This window comes from Tasmannia lanceolata, unplaced genomic scaffold (genome assembly GCF_043159265.1).
Source record: "Tasmannia lanceolata isolate RefF3 unplaced genomic scaffold, GAP_Taslan_0.1 ptg000012l, whole genome shotgun sequence".
Lineage (NCBI taxonomy): Eukaryota > Viridiplantae > Streptophyta > Magnoliopsida > Canellales > Winteraceae > Tasmannia > Tasmannia lanceolata.
In genome coordinates, this window is record NW_027518689.1 from 11,101,569 (window position 1) to 11,116,985 (window position 15,417).

The 15,417-nt window shown below is 43.7% G+C and overlaps 1 protein-coding gene across 2 annotated transcripts in view; it reads left to right on the forward strand.

Annotated features, from left to right (window-relative positions):
* Positions 1 to 327: 327 nt before the first annotated feature.
* LOC143887619 (S-adenosyl-L-methionine-dependent methyltransferases superfamily protein) overlaps positions 328 to 15,417 on the forward strand; it is a 111,015-nt gene continuing 95,925 nt past the window's right edge. For both annotated transcript variants that reach the window (XM_077391726.1, XM_077391727.1), the window contains exon 1: positions 328 to 570. In XM_077391726.1, coding sequence (XP_077247841.1) covers positions 378 to 570 — 193 coding nt within the window. In that variant the 5' untranslated portion in view covers positions 328 to 377. The remainder of the gene's footprint in view (positions 571 to 15,417) is intronic.

Genomic DNA, 15,417 nt, shown 5'->3' on the forward strand with positions numbered 1-15,417 from the left:
ATATGCAATTCTTCTTTAGATCGGTGGGCTAGGATTATCCTATGGCAATGAATTTTGGGGCACAACCTATTCATGGCCCATCAAATGGACGGATTGGATCATCCCATAGTGTAACCTTTTCATGGCCCATCTCATAAGCCATCATCAGGAGAAAAAAGTGCGATAATAAATTCGCGCCCCCAGTATGATGATTCGCCCCATTTTAACGTGAATGGTGGCAGACTTTAACGCTTTTTAACGTGTACATGGGGAGCGAATTATCCTACAAATGGTGCGAATTTATCATTACCCAAAAAAAAGCCAATGTCATTTCCTCTAATGTAACCCTCGCTTGACTCCTTTGCCTCTAGCTGAGAAAGTCTTCCCAAGTGAGGGCGATGAAAGCAAAGGGGATGAGCAACGCAGAGCGTTCGGCTTACTTCGCTCGGAGAGAAGCTGCGAAGGTGTTGCGAAGTGTGATTGAGGGCGACGCGAAGCGAAAAGCCGTGGCCTCCATCAAAACCCTAGTTTACAGCCCTTCCGTCAGGAATAAAAAGGCCACATTCGCCCTTGTTTGCCAAACCCTAAAGTGTAAGATTTTATATTTTTTACTTGGAAAAATTAACGGAGCACGCCATTGAAATTACACTACATTCGAGGCAAAACAAGAAAAAAGGAAAAAAAAAGGAACCCTAATTTATATGTGAAAGACCATGATGTGGTGATCTTTATAGTATTTTTTTTATATGAATGAAACTTTGGTTACTTCTGAATATTTCTTAATAAGTACAAGGTCATATTAGGAGTTTTCTCTCTTAAGAAAGGGCATGAGGTAATATAAAAATTAGGATAATACAACATAAATGAGGAGAGACAGATTTTCTGCTAACAAATCAACTTCTTGTATTTTTAACAAATTATTGCAAACTGTGACCCAGTTTGTATTATACGTATTTACTGTCAACTAACATTCAAACAAATTAAGTAATGTAGGCAAGAAGTCATCTTGCCTAAGATGATACATCTTACCAAGTTGAAGGGAAAGTTTGCAGCATGTGCATAAGATGAGTGTAGCGGAGATGCGAATGCTTAGATGGATGTACGGCCACACAAGATTATATAGAATTAGAAATGAAGACATCCGTAAAAAAAGTGGGGGTGGCACCAATTGAGGAGAAGATGAGAGAGCACAGCTTAAGATGGTTTGGGCATATCCAACGTAGGCCTTTGGATGCTCCAGTGAGAAGAAGTGACTCGTGCCAAGTTGATGGAGTAAAAAGAGGTAGGGGCAGACCGAAAACAACTTGGGTAGAAACAATGAGGAAAGACTTGATGGCTAGGAACAGAACAAAGAACATGATCTTGGATAGGAGAGAATGGAAGAGCATGATCCATGTAGACGAACCCAACTAGTTTCAGGATTAAAATTAGTCACTTTGAGCCATGTAGATTCTTTCACCTTCTTCATAAAATTTTCTAAAGGATTCATTACCCGACCCCACAAAGGCTTAGTTGAGTTCAGTTGAGTTGAGTTGTTGAGGCAAGAAGTATCATCTTGCTTGTATGAAAAAAAATGATTCTCTACAATTGAGTTTCGTGGTACGCCATTTGATAAAATTTATCGGAGTTAGAGCGCCTCCCTTCTTTGTGGTTTGTTAAAGCTTAGTTGTAAATGCTTTAAAGAATGTGAGAGATTGATCCCTGACTATGAGACTCAGGCACCTCTTTAGGGAGATTATGGATATTTTGGGTGCCACCGAATGTACCTTCTCCTGTATTCACAGAGAAGGAAATGCCTTATCTGACTTATTGGGTAATGTTGGTTTATCTTGTTTGAGTTGTGGGTTTGGCTTGGATTCTTAGATTGTAGTTTTTGTTTTTTGCCTTTTCTTTTACTTTCATGTACTGGGCCCGTGCAAGTTTTGAGTCGCCCGGTTCTATTGTGTTGGAGAGAAGATGAAGAGGAGAAAAGTGAATCAGGGAAAAGCTCACCCTCACTTATGTATTTATATAAAGAGAGAATATTACACATGACCATTATGCCTTAGGCATTTACATAAATCTAACGCTTCCTCTCAAGCTGGAATGTAAATGTCAAACATTCCTAGCTTGCTACAAATATGACTCAATTTTGGTTTGTACAGTGGCCTAGCCAACATATCACTGCCATTCCTAGAAAGGGGAATGGCAGCCATGTCACAATATAACTGAGAAAGGAGATGATGGAGGAAAACCAATCTCTGACAAAAGAGAGCGTAACCAAGTAAGCTCTCCACTTGTGTGGGCCATGGCTCTATATTCAGCCTCTGCACTCGATTTAGAAATAACATCTTGCTTCTTACTTCGCCATGACACAAGGTTACCTCCCACAAACGTACAATACCCTGTGGTAGATCTCCTGTCAGCTGGAGATCCTGCCCAATCTGCATCTGTGTACCTTTCTATCTTCTGATGTCCATACTTCTTTAACAACAAACCTCTACCTGGAGCACTTTTCAAGTACCGAAGGATCTGAAGAACTGCTGCCCCATGTGAAGTACGTGTTGAGCTCATATGTTGGCTGCCAGCTCCAACAACCTATGAAGCACGGGTGCTTCAAAATGGCTCGCGTACCCGTATCGGGTGCGTATCCGACACGGGTGCGCTCGGGTGCGTCCCGGGTGCGTGTGGGGTGCGCACCCGATTCAAAAACTCTTTTTTTAAAATTTTGACGGTCGGGTGCGCTTGGGGTGCGCACCCCGACGCACCCGACACGTTTTTAAGTGTTTTAAAAAAAAAAGAAAAAAAGAGGAGGGCTGCCAATAACATTTTTTTTGGGGGGGGGTTTAAATTATAAAAGCCCTTTTTCCATTTTGGTGAATGGTGATGTTATGGTTATTTGATTGCTTTCCTATTTTTAAATTTTTTTTTAATAAAAAATATTATTATATTCAACGCACCCGCACCCAAGTTTTTTGGAAAATCACGTACCCACGTACCCGTGTCGTGTCGCACCCGCACCCGTGCTTCATAGCCAACAACAAAGGAAATGTCTGGGAGAGTGACTGTAAGATATGTAAGTGTTGTGAGAGAGAATAGAGAGAAAGAGAAAAGTGAGTTAGGGCTAGCTCCCCCTCACAATAGTATTTATATATTAAGAGATAGAAATAGATACAATGACTATAATGCCCCTACTGGGCTTATTCTAACACTCCCCTTGAAACTGGAATGTATAAATTATACATTCCTAGCTTGTTACAGATATCATTCAACTTTGCTTTATTCAATGGCTTTGTAAACTGTTCTGCGGAACGAGTAAACACAATACATATCTCCCCTTTCTGAATCCTCTGATGGATGAAATGACAATCGACTTCGATTTGCTTTGTTCGTTCATAGAAGGCTGGATTTGTTGCAATATAGATGGCAGCATTGTTGTCACAGTACAACAGTGACGGTGGAGAAGATACAATGCCGATCTCTGACAAAAGTGATCTCAACCATATAAGTTATGTGCTTGTGTGCGCCATCGCTCTGTATTCTGCTTCAGCACTCGACTTTGCAATGACGTACTGCTTCTTGCTTTTCCATGACACCAGGTTACCTCCTACAAAGGTACAATACCCTGCAAGATATCCAGCCCAATCAGCATCAGAGAACCCATCAATTCTCATATGACCGTGTCTTTTGAATAATAGGCCCTTTCCTGGTGCACCTTTCAGGTATTTAAGAATCCGAATCACTGCACTGCAGTGTGAGGTATGTGGGGAGCTCATATACTGGCTGACTACCCCCACAGAATAAGATATATCAGGGTGAGTAACAGTGAGATATGTGAGCTTGCTCACCAGTCTTCTATACTTGCCAGGGTCCAACAAATCTCCTTCTTCTGGAAGTAGTTTTGTATTGGGATCCATAGGTGCTGACACAGGTTTTACGCCAAGATTCCCTGTCTCCTCCAACAAATCCAAAACATATTTCCTCTGTGATAGGGACAAACCACGAGAGGAGTATGCTATCTCTATCCCAAGAAAATATCTGAGACGTCCCAAGTCTTTTGTAGCAAATTCTCTTTGCAGGAAGGTCTTCAGCTTCTGTATTCCACCTGAATTACTACCTGTGATGATGACATCGTCAACATACACGATCAATAGAATGCACCCTGCTGAGGACTGATGACTAAATACCGAATGATCTACAACGCACTGTCTCAAACCAAACCGCATAACAGCCTCACTGAATCTGCCAAACCATGCTCGTGGAGACTGTTTCAAGCCATACAAAGATTTCCTGAGGCGACATACAGAAGATGACATCTCCCCCTGAGCAACATACTCTGGAGGTTGCTCCATATAAACCTCTTCATGAAGGTCGCCATGTAAGAAGGCATTTTTCACATCTAATTGATGAAGATGCCAACCATGATTAACTGCAAGTGACAGAATAACGCGAACAGAAGGAATCTTTGCCACTGGAGAGAGAGTTTCATGGTAATCAACTCCAAACTTCTGAGTATATCCTTTTGCCACAAGGCGGGCTTTCAATCTTTCAACAGTACCATCTGACAAGTATTTGATAGAGAATACCCATCAACAGCCAACATGTTTAGCACCAGAGGGAAGGGGAACCCGATCCCATGTCTGGTTCGAGTGTAGAGCACCTATTTCAAGGTCCATGACAGCACGCCAGCCTGGATGATCGAGGGCCTCCTGTAACGACTGTGGTAACACAATAGAAGACAAAGAGAAAATGAAACTTTTGAAAGTAGGAGTCAGACGATCATAAGAGATAAAATTAGAAAGAGGGTGAGCAGTAGAATGAGAACGAGTACAACAGGCAATATGTGAGTCGCTGAAAACGACAAGAGAAGGGATAGACGAAACCTGTGTAGATGGAACCGAAATCTCTGTCTGTGAAGAAGATGGTTCGGGTGGAGTTGTTGGTGGCCCATCTTTGCACTGCCGCCTATGATAATGCTTTGTTACTGGTGGTGGATTTGCTACATGGCCTGAATCGCCATCTTGATCAACAATAGGCTGACTTGGAGGTACAGATGGTAAAGAGGTCGGTAGAGGAACTGACTTAGGAAGTACAGGAAGAGATATAGGCACTTCGGGTTCCAGAGGGGCCGAACTAGGCAAAGATGGAGAGTGGAAGAAGGACTCAGACTCAAAGAAGGTAATGTCGGCGGATACAAACCACCGATGAAGACGAGGACTATAACAACGGTAGCCTTTCTGAGTTCTAGAGTAACCCAAGAAAACACACCGTTCTGACCGTGGATCAAGTTTGTCACGACCTGGACCTAAGAGATGAACAAAGCCGACACACCCAAAAACACGAGGTGTGAGGGAAAGGGGTCATGTGTAGGATACAAGACCTGGAAGGGGGAGGAGCCACGAAGGACAGATGATGGAAGATGATTCGCAAGAAAGCATAAAGTTAAAACCGCATCGCCCCAAAATGACTTAGGAACTCGCATCTGAAACATTATGGTACGAGTGACCTCGAGTAAATAGCGCAGTTTTCTCTCTGCTACACCATTATGCTGCGAAGTGTAGGCATAAGAGGATTGATGAAGAATCCCATGAGAGGAAAGATAATCCTGAAAGCCATCAGTGGCCGAGAAGAACTCTCGAGCATTATCATTATGAAGACATTTAATATTGCAATGAAATTTAATTTTTATTTCAGCATGAAAAGATTGAAAGGCTGATAAAACCTGAGAACAGTACCTGAGCAAATACACCCAAGTCATACGAGAATAATCATCAATAAATACTATGAAATACTTGAATCCAGTATTTGACGTGATCCTAGAAGGTCCCTAGACATCGGAATGAACTAACTGAAAAGGACTATCAACTCGACTAACGACTCGGGAAGGAAAAGACACCCTGTGGTGCTTCCCGAGTTCACAGGACTCGCACTGGAATGAAGACACAGAAGCAGGAACTAATGACGTTTGCTGGAGCCTCTGAAGGGAAGGATGTCCAAGACGACAATGCCATTGGAAGGCATCCACAAAGCTATGCAAAACAGTAGTAGTAGGTCTGCAGTCAAGACGATAAAGGCCATCTACCTCACGACCCGAACCAATTGTCTTCCCAGTCGAAAGACCCTGAAACAAACAATACGAAGGGTAGAATAAGATTGAGCACTGAAGGTTTTTCGTTAATTGACTAACAAAAAGTAGACTGAAAGGAGATTTAGGAACACAGAGTACAGAAGATAATGAGATACTAGGGGAAGGACACACAGTACCAATACCAGTGATGGGCGTAGTAGACCCATCAGCTAGAGTAATGGTCTGATAGTCAGAGGGAAAAGAACGAAAGGATGAGAGCTGAGATGAGTTACCCGTCATGTGATTGGAGGCTCCCGAGTCAATAATCCAAGACCCGGAGCTAGAGAGTAAAGTCGTGGGTGAACTACCTAGCTGGGCAAAAACTGCGGTGGGAGCGCAAGTACTTTGATGAAGGCGCTGTAATTCTTCATAATCTGTCCGGGTGAAGGTAAATGCATCATCGGCAAGTGCAACGACAGTACTAGATGGGGCAAGAGGCGCCTCAAAGGGGCTGGCCGTCGAGAGATGAGTTAAGCGAGACAGTCGAAAATCAGGATGGCGAGTGTAGCAAGTCTCAATCTGGTGGCCATCACGCTGACAATGTGTACAGCAGGGGCGGCCTCGGCCAACGCGGCCACCACCACGGCCACGTCCATGGCCTCGTGGAAAGGAGCCACCGCCCCGAATAGGCCGCTACCAGTCGTATAAGCAACGAGTGCAGAGCTATCAGCATGGAGGCGCGACGGAGACTCACCAAGACACTGTTGTGCACGATTATATGCCTCAGATAGTAAAGGGATAGTGCCTGACCCAAGGATCTGATGACGCAGATGAGTAAACTCAGGGCTTAGGCTATCAAGGTAGTGAACTACACGAATCTGTTCCCGTTGTTGACGAAGAACAGTGACATACGATGTAAGAGGCAGGAACACATCAAACTGATGACATAGAGATACAAATTGGCCATAGTGAACCTCGAGCGACAGATCACCACGGCGTAATTGCATCCAGTCAGAATATGTGTTACAAATACGAGTGAGATGATGTCTTCCAGTTTGGTAGTAGTTGGTCCCATCAAGTTTGACAGTAGTCAATTGTGGGTAAGAGTTGTCTACAGGTGCCAAGGTAGAAGACGAAGACGAAGAAGGGGCCAAGGGTGTGGTAGAAGTACAGACCTCAGTGGTCGTGCCAATAGAGGGATCAACAATAACAGGAAGATGCATCAAGACAACAAATGTCAACAACAGAGAGACCATCACCAACGGCTACGACTAGTAGAAGTGGAGACGACGAATTTAACACATGAAATTCGTCTCGTCTTCAGGAGACAAATTTAACACATGAAACTCAGTTCGTCTCGTCTCGTCTTGCTTCAGGAGACAAATTTAACACACAAAATTCAGTTCGCCTCGTCTCGTCTCGTTTACAGGGTTGTATTTTAGAAGTTATAGGTTTTGGGTTTCTTCAAAGATGGGTGGTGGTGCAGGGTGGGTTTTGAAGGGTTAGGGTTAGGATTTGAGTTATGGTTAGGGTTGGGTGGGGGAGATGATAAGAGTTAGGGTTTTCGGAGAGGCAGAGAAGATGGAGGCTACGGGGTTTCCCTAGGGATCAGAAACCCTAGGGCTTTGATACCACGTTGTAAGAGAGAATAGAGAGAAAGAGAAAAGTGAGTTAGGGCTAGCTCCCCCTCACTATAGTATTTATATATTAAGAGATAGAAATAGATACAATGACTATAATGCCCCTACTGGGCTTATTCTATGGTTAGGGTTAGGTGGGGGAGATGATAGGAGTTAGGGTTTTCGGAGAGGCAGAGAAGATGGAGGCTACGGGGTTTCCCTAGGGATCAGAAACCCTAGGGCTCTGATACCATGTTGTAAGAGAGAATAGAGAGAAAGAGAAAAGTGAGTTAGGGCTAGCTCCCCCTCACTATAGTATTTATATATTAAGAGATAGAAATAGATACACTGACTATAATGCCCCTACTGGGCTTATTCTAACAATAAGTTTACCAACCAATCTCCTGCATCTTCCAGGATCATCCTATAAGTCCTCTTCAAGAAGTAATCTTACATTTGGGTCCATGGGAATTGAGGCAGGTTTCACTTCAAGATAACCTGTCTCCTCAAGTAAGTCCAAGACGTATTTCCTCTGTGAAAGGGAGATCCCCCTGGTGGAATACACTACCTCAATGCCAAGGAAGTATCTCAGTTGACCAAAATCTTTGGTAGATAACTCTTTTTGCAAGAAAGTCTTCAATTTCTGGATCCCCACTGAATCACTGCCAGCTATGATTTGGCCGACACTTTGAATTTATTGCCGACACGCGTGTCGTGTCCGACACGACACCAGTGTCCACACGTGTCGACACTCCTTTAGACACTTTTAAGTGTACTGCTAGAAGTGTCAGTGACTTTATATGTATGCATGTGTATGAGTGTGACACTATTTGTAGATTTTTAGGGGTTGCCATGTTGGATATACCTTATATCCATGTCGAAACTCGGCACATGAATCCGTGTCCACATATCATGATTATATGTATATTCTATTTTAGGCGTGTCCCCGTTTCTAAATTTTGGGAGTTCGCAGTGTCCGACACTCCGTGTCCGTGTTGACACGCGACACTCGTGTCCGTGTCCACAAATCATAGACTGCCAGTAATGATGATGTCATCAACGTAGACTATCAATAGCACACAACCAACTGCAGGTTAACGGCTGAAGACAGAGTGATCAACTACACATTACTTCATGCCAAAACGCATGATAGCATCACGAAGCCATGCAATCCATGCTCTAGGGGACTGCTTGAGACGTTAAATGGATTTTTTCGGATGATATACAGAGGAGGACATCTCCTCCTGAGGAATATATCCAGGAGGTTGCTCTATGTACACCTCCTCCGTGAGCTCACAATGAAGGAATGGATTTTTGACATGTAACTGATGTAGAGGCCAGCCATGTTTGACAACAAGAGACAGAAGGGCACGAACAGAGGGTATCTTCACAACCGGAGAAAAGGTCTCACTATAGTCAATGCCAAAGGTTTGAGTATAACCTTTGGCAACCAAGCGTGCCTTAAGGCGCTCAACAGATCAATCAGGCAAGTATTTAACTGTGTAAACCCAACGACAACCAACATGATGAGCACCAGGAGGAAGAGGTATTAAATTCCAAGTCTGATTGGCTTGAAGTGCTTCCATCTCAAGATCCATAGCTGCCCGCCACCCCGGGTGATCAAGTGCCGCAAGCAAGGACTGTGGCAAAGAAACAGAAGACAAGGAAGACACAAAACTACGAAAAACAGGGGTGAGAGAATCATAGGAAAGAACATAAGCGATATGATGAGCAGTACTGTGAGAACGAGTACGAGAAGAAATAGGGGAGTCGACAGGTACCTCTGAAGTGGAAGGAGAGATCTCCTGCTGAGCTGGCGACGGCGCTGCCGGAGAGGGATGAGCTGCAGATTTGAGTCGGCGCTGATAGGTCTTCTTAGTTACTCGTACGCTTATACCCCTTCCCCATAGCCACTCCCGGCCCTCATTCATTCAAACAAGCCCTTTCTATGGAAAAAGCTATAAAGAATAAAGAGGGGGGGAAAATGGCTCCTTCTTTACTGGTGGTGGACGAGCATGTACTTGTAAGGGAGCAAAAGTGTCGCAAACAGGGACAATCTCAGCGCTGGTAATGGAGGAGGTGGAGAGGGAGTGACTACCGGGTCGGGAAGAATAAGAATAGGTAGAGGAAGGTCTTAATAAGGAGAGAGGGGGTAGCATTCAGAGGGCTGAGAAAGTAGGACTCAGTCTCAAAGAAAGTGACATCTGCCGGGACAAAAGAACGATGTAGGCATGGGCTGTAGCAACGATAGCAACGATAAACTTTATGGGTTCGTGAATAACCCAGAAAGATACATCGTTGTAGACACCCAATTTGTCAAGGCGGTACTAATGATAGGTTGTTGCGAGGATGAGTTCCATGACGAGCCCAAGGCTCCTGTTCTCTTTCTCTCGATCTCTCTCTGGTTCACGAAACAGGAAATACTCCTCAAAAACGAATTTGTCCCAAAGTTAAAACCCAAAACCCGTTTTCACATGGCACCCGCCTTTTACTGCACAACCAGAAAGCCCGTTTTCACACCACACTCGCCCAAATTTAACTTTCAATAAAAAGTGTACAAAAATTTCGTATACCATTTCAAAGCACGAAATTACGTCCATTGGATTCTCCTTGTCGCAAGGAGTCCAATGGATCTGACCATGTGCAATTTGGAGTCAAAACGAAGAAGTTATGGTCTTTTAAAGTTCCCGAAAACTCCCGAAAAATCCTGGAAACCTGATTTCGGACGCATCAAAATTATCTGCACCACTTCAAGCATGAAATTTGGTTTATTGGATTCTCCTTGCCGCAAGGAGTCCAATGGATCTGACCGTGCATAATTCAGAGTCTAAACAAAGGAGTTACGGCTCGTCGAAACTCCTGAAAACTCCTAAAAATACCCAAAATACCCCCAACGACCTAGGATGGTTTGCGATTTGGGATTCGAACCCTATATATTGGGGTGGGGGTGAGTAAAAATAAGATTTTAACTACTCTGGAAGCTGATTTTCAGTAAAAAAATCTCTATTTTTTTGTTTTTCCGTATTTTCAAGAAAATACCGTCCACAAACCCTAGTTCCCTTCTCAAAGAGTGAGAAAGTAGGGAAATACTTACGGAGCTTACATTGAGCGTCGGCATTCTGGTGAATTTACGAGGACTCGGAGCGACACCACTCAACTAGCGCCGTCGTTTTGCTGAATTTCGGAGAACTCGAGGTTACACCACTCAACTAGCGCCGTTGTTATGCTGAATTCCGGAGAACTCGAGGCTACACCACTCAACTAGCACCGTTGTTCTGCCGAATTCCGGAGAACTCGAGGCCACACATCTCAACTAGTGTCGTTGTTTTGCCGTATTTTCGGAGAATTCGGAGCTACACCATCCGAATCGTGACGTTACGCTGCCGACTTTTCGGAAGACGTCCCGCCTCATCAGTAACATTACATTTGTTTCCCCGCTTTCTGCATTTCTGTTACAAAACCCGGTATAGGGTAGTTATAGGGTCCGGGGTTCCTCTTGCCCCGAATCCTATGATGTAAATCCCATACTTCTCTTTGTAAATAGGGTTACGTTCCCTCTCCTTATCCCACCACTCTGTCTCCGGTCCCACCATAGACAAAAGAGATAAAGACGAGAGCCTAGTGCTCCGATGATGTTGGACAAACGGAGGGAACCGAAACCCACCCTTTCTCTACTTTCGTTGTTTTAACTATCCAAATCAAGGCGGTCGCTACGTGATTTGGGAGTAATCCCTCAAGGACCCAAATCATGCAGCAAACACCCCCGTATTTCGGATAAAAAACCGTTTTTTCTTGTAAATCCACTTCTTTTCCGAATGGGAACTAAGCTCAATTGCAATAAAGGATAAAAAAAGCCAAGGTTTTTGATAAAGTTCTTTAAAAGTGCCAAGTCAAGTTAAGAGACCAAGTTTACCCGGGCATGGGGGGTGCCTAACACCTTCCCCGAATGTAACCATATCCTTTACTCAGATTTCTGTAAAGACCATGCCTGAAAACAACGTAAAATTACGAGTTCTAGGCCCAGACTTGGAGGAAAACTTTGGTTACTGCTCTTCCTATGAAATTCGGATCTTTATCCCTAATTCATCGGAAAAACATACATGGGTCCTTGGCTAGGGCCTTGATGGCGACTCTGAGAGACTCTCTTTTGCGTGAAATTCAGATCTCGGTCCCAAGTTCACGGAAAATGTAGACACGACACATTCACACTAGAGCAATAGACCCCTGCGAAGGAACGTGGCGCCCGGGAGCTGGGATCCACAATCGTTCAGATCTAGGATCCAACTTATCCAAGCCAGGACCAAGGTTGTGGACAAAGCACACACAACCAAAGATCCTAGGAGTGAGAGGGAACGGGTCATGATGAGGACGTAAAGTAGCAAAGGGTGAGGAACCCCCAAGAACCGAGGAACGAAGCTGATTGGCAAGGTAGTTTGTAGTAAAAACTTCATCACCCCAATACTGTCTTTGGAACCTGCATTTGGAGAAGAGTGCGGGCCCCATCCAGTAAGGATCTCATCTTCTATGATCCAACTTATCCAAGCCAGGACCAAGGTTGTGGAAAAAGCACACACAACCAAAGATCCTAGGAGTGAGAGGGAACGGGTCATGATGAGGACGTAAAGTAGCAAAGGGCAAGGAACCTCCAAGAACCGAGGAACGAAGCCGATTGGCAAGGTAGTTTGCACTAAGAACTTCATCACCCCAATATTGTCTTTGGAACCTGCATTTGGAGAAGAGGGCGGGCCCCATCCAGTAAGGATTTCATCTTCCGTTCGGCTACACCATTTTACTGAGGGGTGTGAGGACAAGAAGATTGTTGAAGAATACCACGAGTGGAAAGGAACTCATCAAAGCCATGTGATTTGGAGAAATCCCGTGCATTATCAGTGCGAAGACATTTGAGAGTACAATTAAATTGATTGGTAACTTTAGCATGAAAAGTACGAAAAACAGAGAAAACTTCTGAATGATCCTTAAGTAAATAAAGCCAAGTCATGCGTGAATAATCATCAATAAAGATAATAAAATATCGATGTCCAAACATAGAGGTAGTCCGCTCGGGACCCATACATCCAAATGCACTAAATCAAAAGGGTACGTGGCCCGACTAACAGGCCTAGAAGGAAAGGACACGCGATGTTGTTTTCCAACTTCACAGGCCTCGCTTTGAAAAGACTGAACATGTGAAGAAATAATAGATGTCCGCCGTAACCGCTCAAGGCAAGGATGACCAAGACGATAGTGCCACTGATAGGTGTCGATGGAGCTGTGCAAAATGGCATGGGGAGGGTCACAGTCCAGACGATAAAGCCCATCCCCTCACGTGTGGCCCACTTGGCAAACACGTGGCACATGTGGTCCCACCTTGGGCAGACCATTGCATGTGGATTGGTTTTTTGACATCGGGGAGGTTTGAACTAGAGACTTGATACCATGTTAACATACCAATTTTTCCAAAAGCTTAAGCTGTTGGAGAAAGGCGTTATTTATCTTTTATACTTTAACACTCCGCCTGACCTGTGGCCCACTTGGCAAGCACGTGGCACATGTGGTCCCACCTTGGGCTGACCATTGCATGTGGATTTTTTTTTTGACATCGGGGAGGTTTGAACCCGAGACCTTTGGCTCTGATACCATGTTAGAAACTTACCGACTTCTCCAAAAGGTGTTAACTTACCAACTTCTCCAAAAGCTTAAGCTGTTGGAGAAAGGCGCTATTTATCTTTTATCTTTTATACTTTAACACTCCCCCGCACGTGTGGCCCACTTGGCAAACATGGTGCACATGTGGTCCCACTTTGGGCCGACCATCGCATGTGGACTTTTTTGCTATCTGGGAGGTTTGAACTCGAGGCCTTTGGCTTTGATACCATGTTAACTTACCAACTTCTCCAAAAGCTTAAGCTGGTAAGTTAACATGGTATTAGAGCCAAAGGTCTCGAGTTCAAACCTCCCAGATAGTAAAAAAATCCACATGCGATGGTCGGCCCAAAGTGGGACCACATGTGCCACGTGTTTGCCAAGTGGGCCACATGTGCGGGGGAGTGTTAAATATAAAGATTAAATACTGCCCCTTCTCTAACAGCTTAAGCTTTTGGAGAAGTCAGTAAGTTTCTAACATGGTATCAGAGCCAAAGGTCTCGAAGTTAAAACCTCCTGGATAGCAAAAAATCCACATGTGATGGTCGGCCCAAAGTGGGACCACATGTGCCACGTGTTTGCCAAGTGGGCCACACATGCGGGAGAGTGTTAAAGTATAAAAAGATAAATAACGCCAATGGTGGAGAGAGAGAGAGAGAGAGAGAGAGAGAGAGAGAGAGAGAGAGAGAGGGAGGGGCGACGATGGTGGTCTCTAGGGGATCAAAACCGTTGGGCTTTGATACCATGTTGAAGAGAAGATGAAGAGGAGAAAAGTGAGTTAGGGAAAAACTCCCCCTCACTTATGTATTTATATAAAGAGAGAATAGTGCACATGACCATTATGCCCTTAGGCATATACATACATCTAACATATTGTTTTAGTAAAATCTCATTTAAAAAAAACAAAAACAAAATTCTTGATTGCAAAAAACTTTCACGGAAAAGAGAGCTTGTTACATATTTACTTGAAGTATTGTTGATTATAAGTAAGCAAGGGTAAACATGGAAAATGATTTAAGATAATTACAAAAAATCACTCCTACTCTTCAACAACAATTATCAAGGAGCGATTCCTTGCAGGGGCACAAATTTCCAACAGCTATATCATTCCTTTCCTAATTTGGTTTGTGTCTCTTGGGATTTATCTTTTGTGAAATCTTTGTTTCATGCCTGGAACTCGTGGCAATGAGGTGTCAATAACAAGAAACCCAAGTGCTTTTGGCACACAGTATGCTCTTTAATATTGTGGTATTGTGGGAAACTTTTAATTTCTGTTGCTACTATATAGATAATTGGGATGTGGTTGGAACTATCATTCTGGAAGTTGTAGGATACAACTTCACAATCGTGTTTCAGAAGGTTTCCATTGGACAGTTTATCTAGGAATTGGTTGGTGCCATTTAAAGGGCTTCTCACCTATGTTACATTGAAAGCTATGATTTGTGGACACGGACACGAGTGTCGCGTGTCGACACGGCAAACTCCCAAATTTAGAAACGGGGACACGGCTAAAATAGAAAGAAAATGTCATCATGATTTGTGGACACTGATTTGTGTGCTGAGTTTTGACACGGATACGGGGTATCTGACATGGAAACCCCTAAAAATCTAGAAATAGTGGCACAATCATACACAAAGTTACTGACACTACTACCAGTACACTTAAAAGTGTCTAAAGGAGTGTCGACACGGGTGTCATGTCTGACACGACACGACACTGGTGTCAGCAATAAATTCGAAGTGTCGGCCAAATCATAGATTGAAAGATGTATGGAGGGGTCTTCTTTGTGGTTGGTAAACCTTGACTATCATGAAGTAGTATATGCAACTTGGGTTGGTCAGTTTCAGTGTTTTCTTTCCAAATATTGATGGTGAGCTCGTGTTTTCTTATGTGTCTTCGGCAGGCATCGTGAACGCTATTGAAGCAGACCTTCTTGGGCATAGTTTCAAGCTAGGAGAGGTTGCTTCTTTGATACTTTATATTGAGGGTGGTGCAGTGAATGCTGTTTAGTAGTTGAATATGACATTTTCTTATAATTCTTGAGATGATCCATGGGTTCATCGTGTTGGGCATCTTCATTTCCTCATCATTTTTTGATTTTGAAAGATCTAGGATTGAAATTTTTCTAA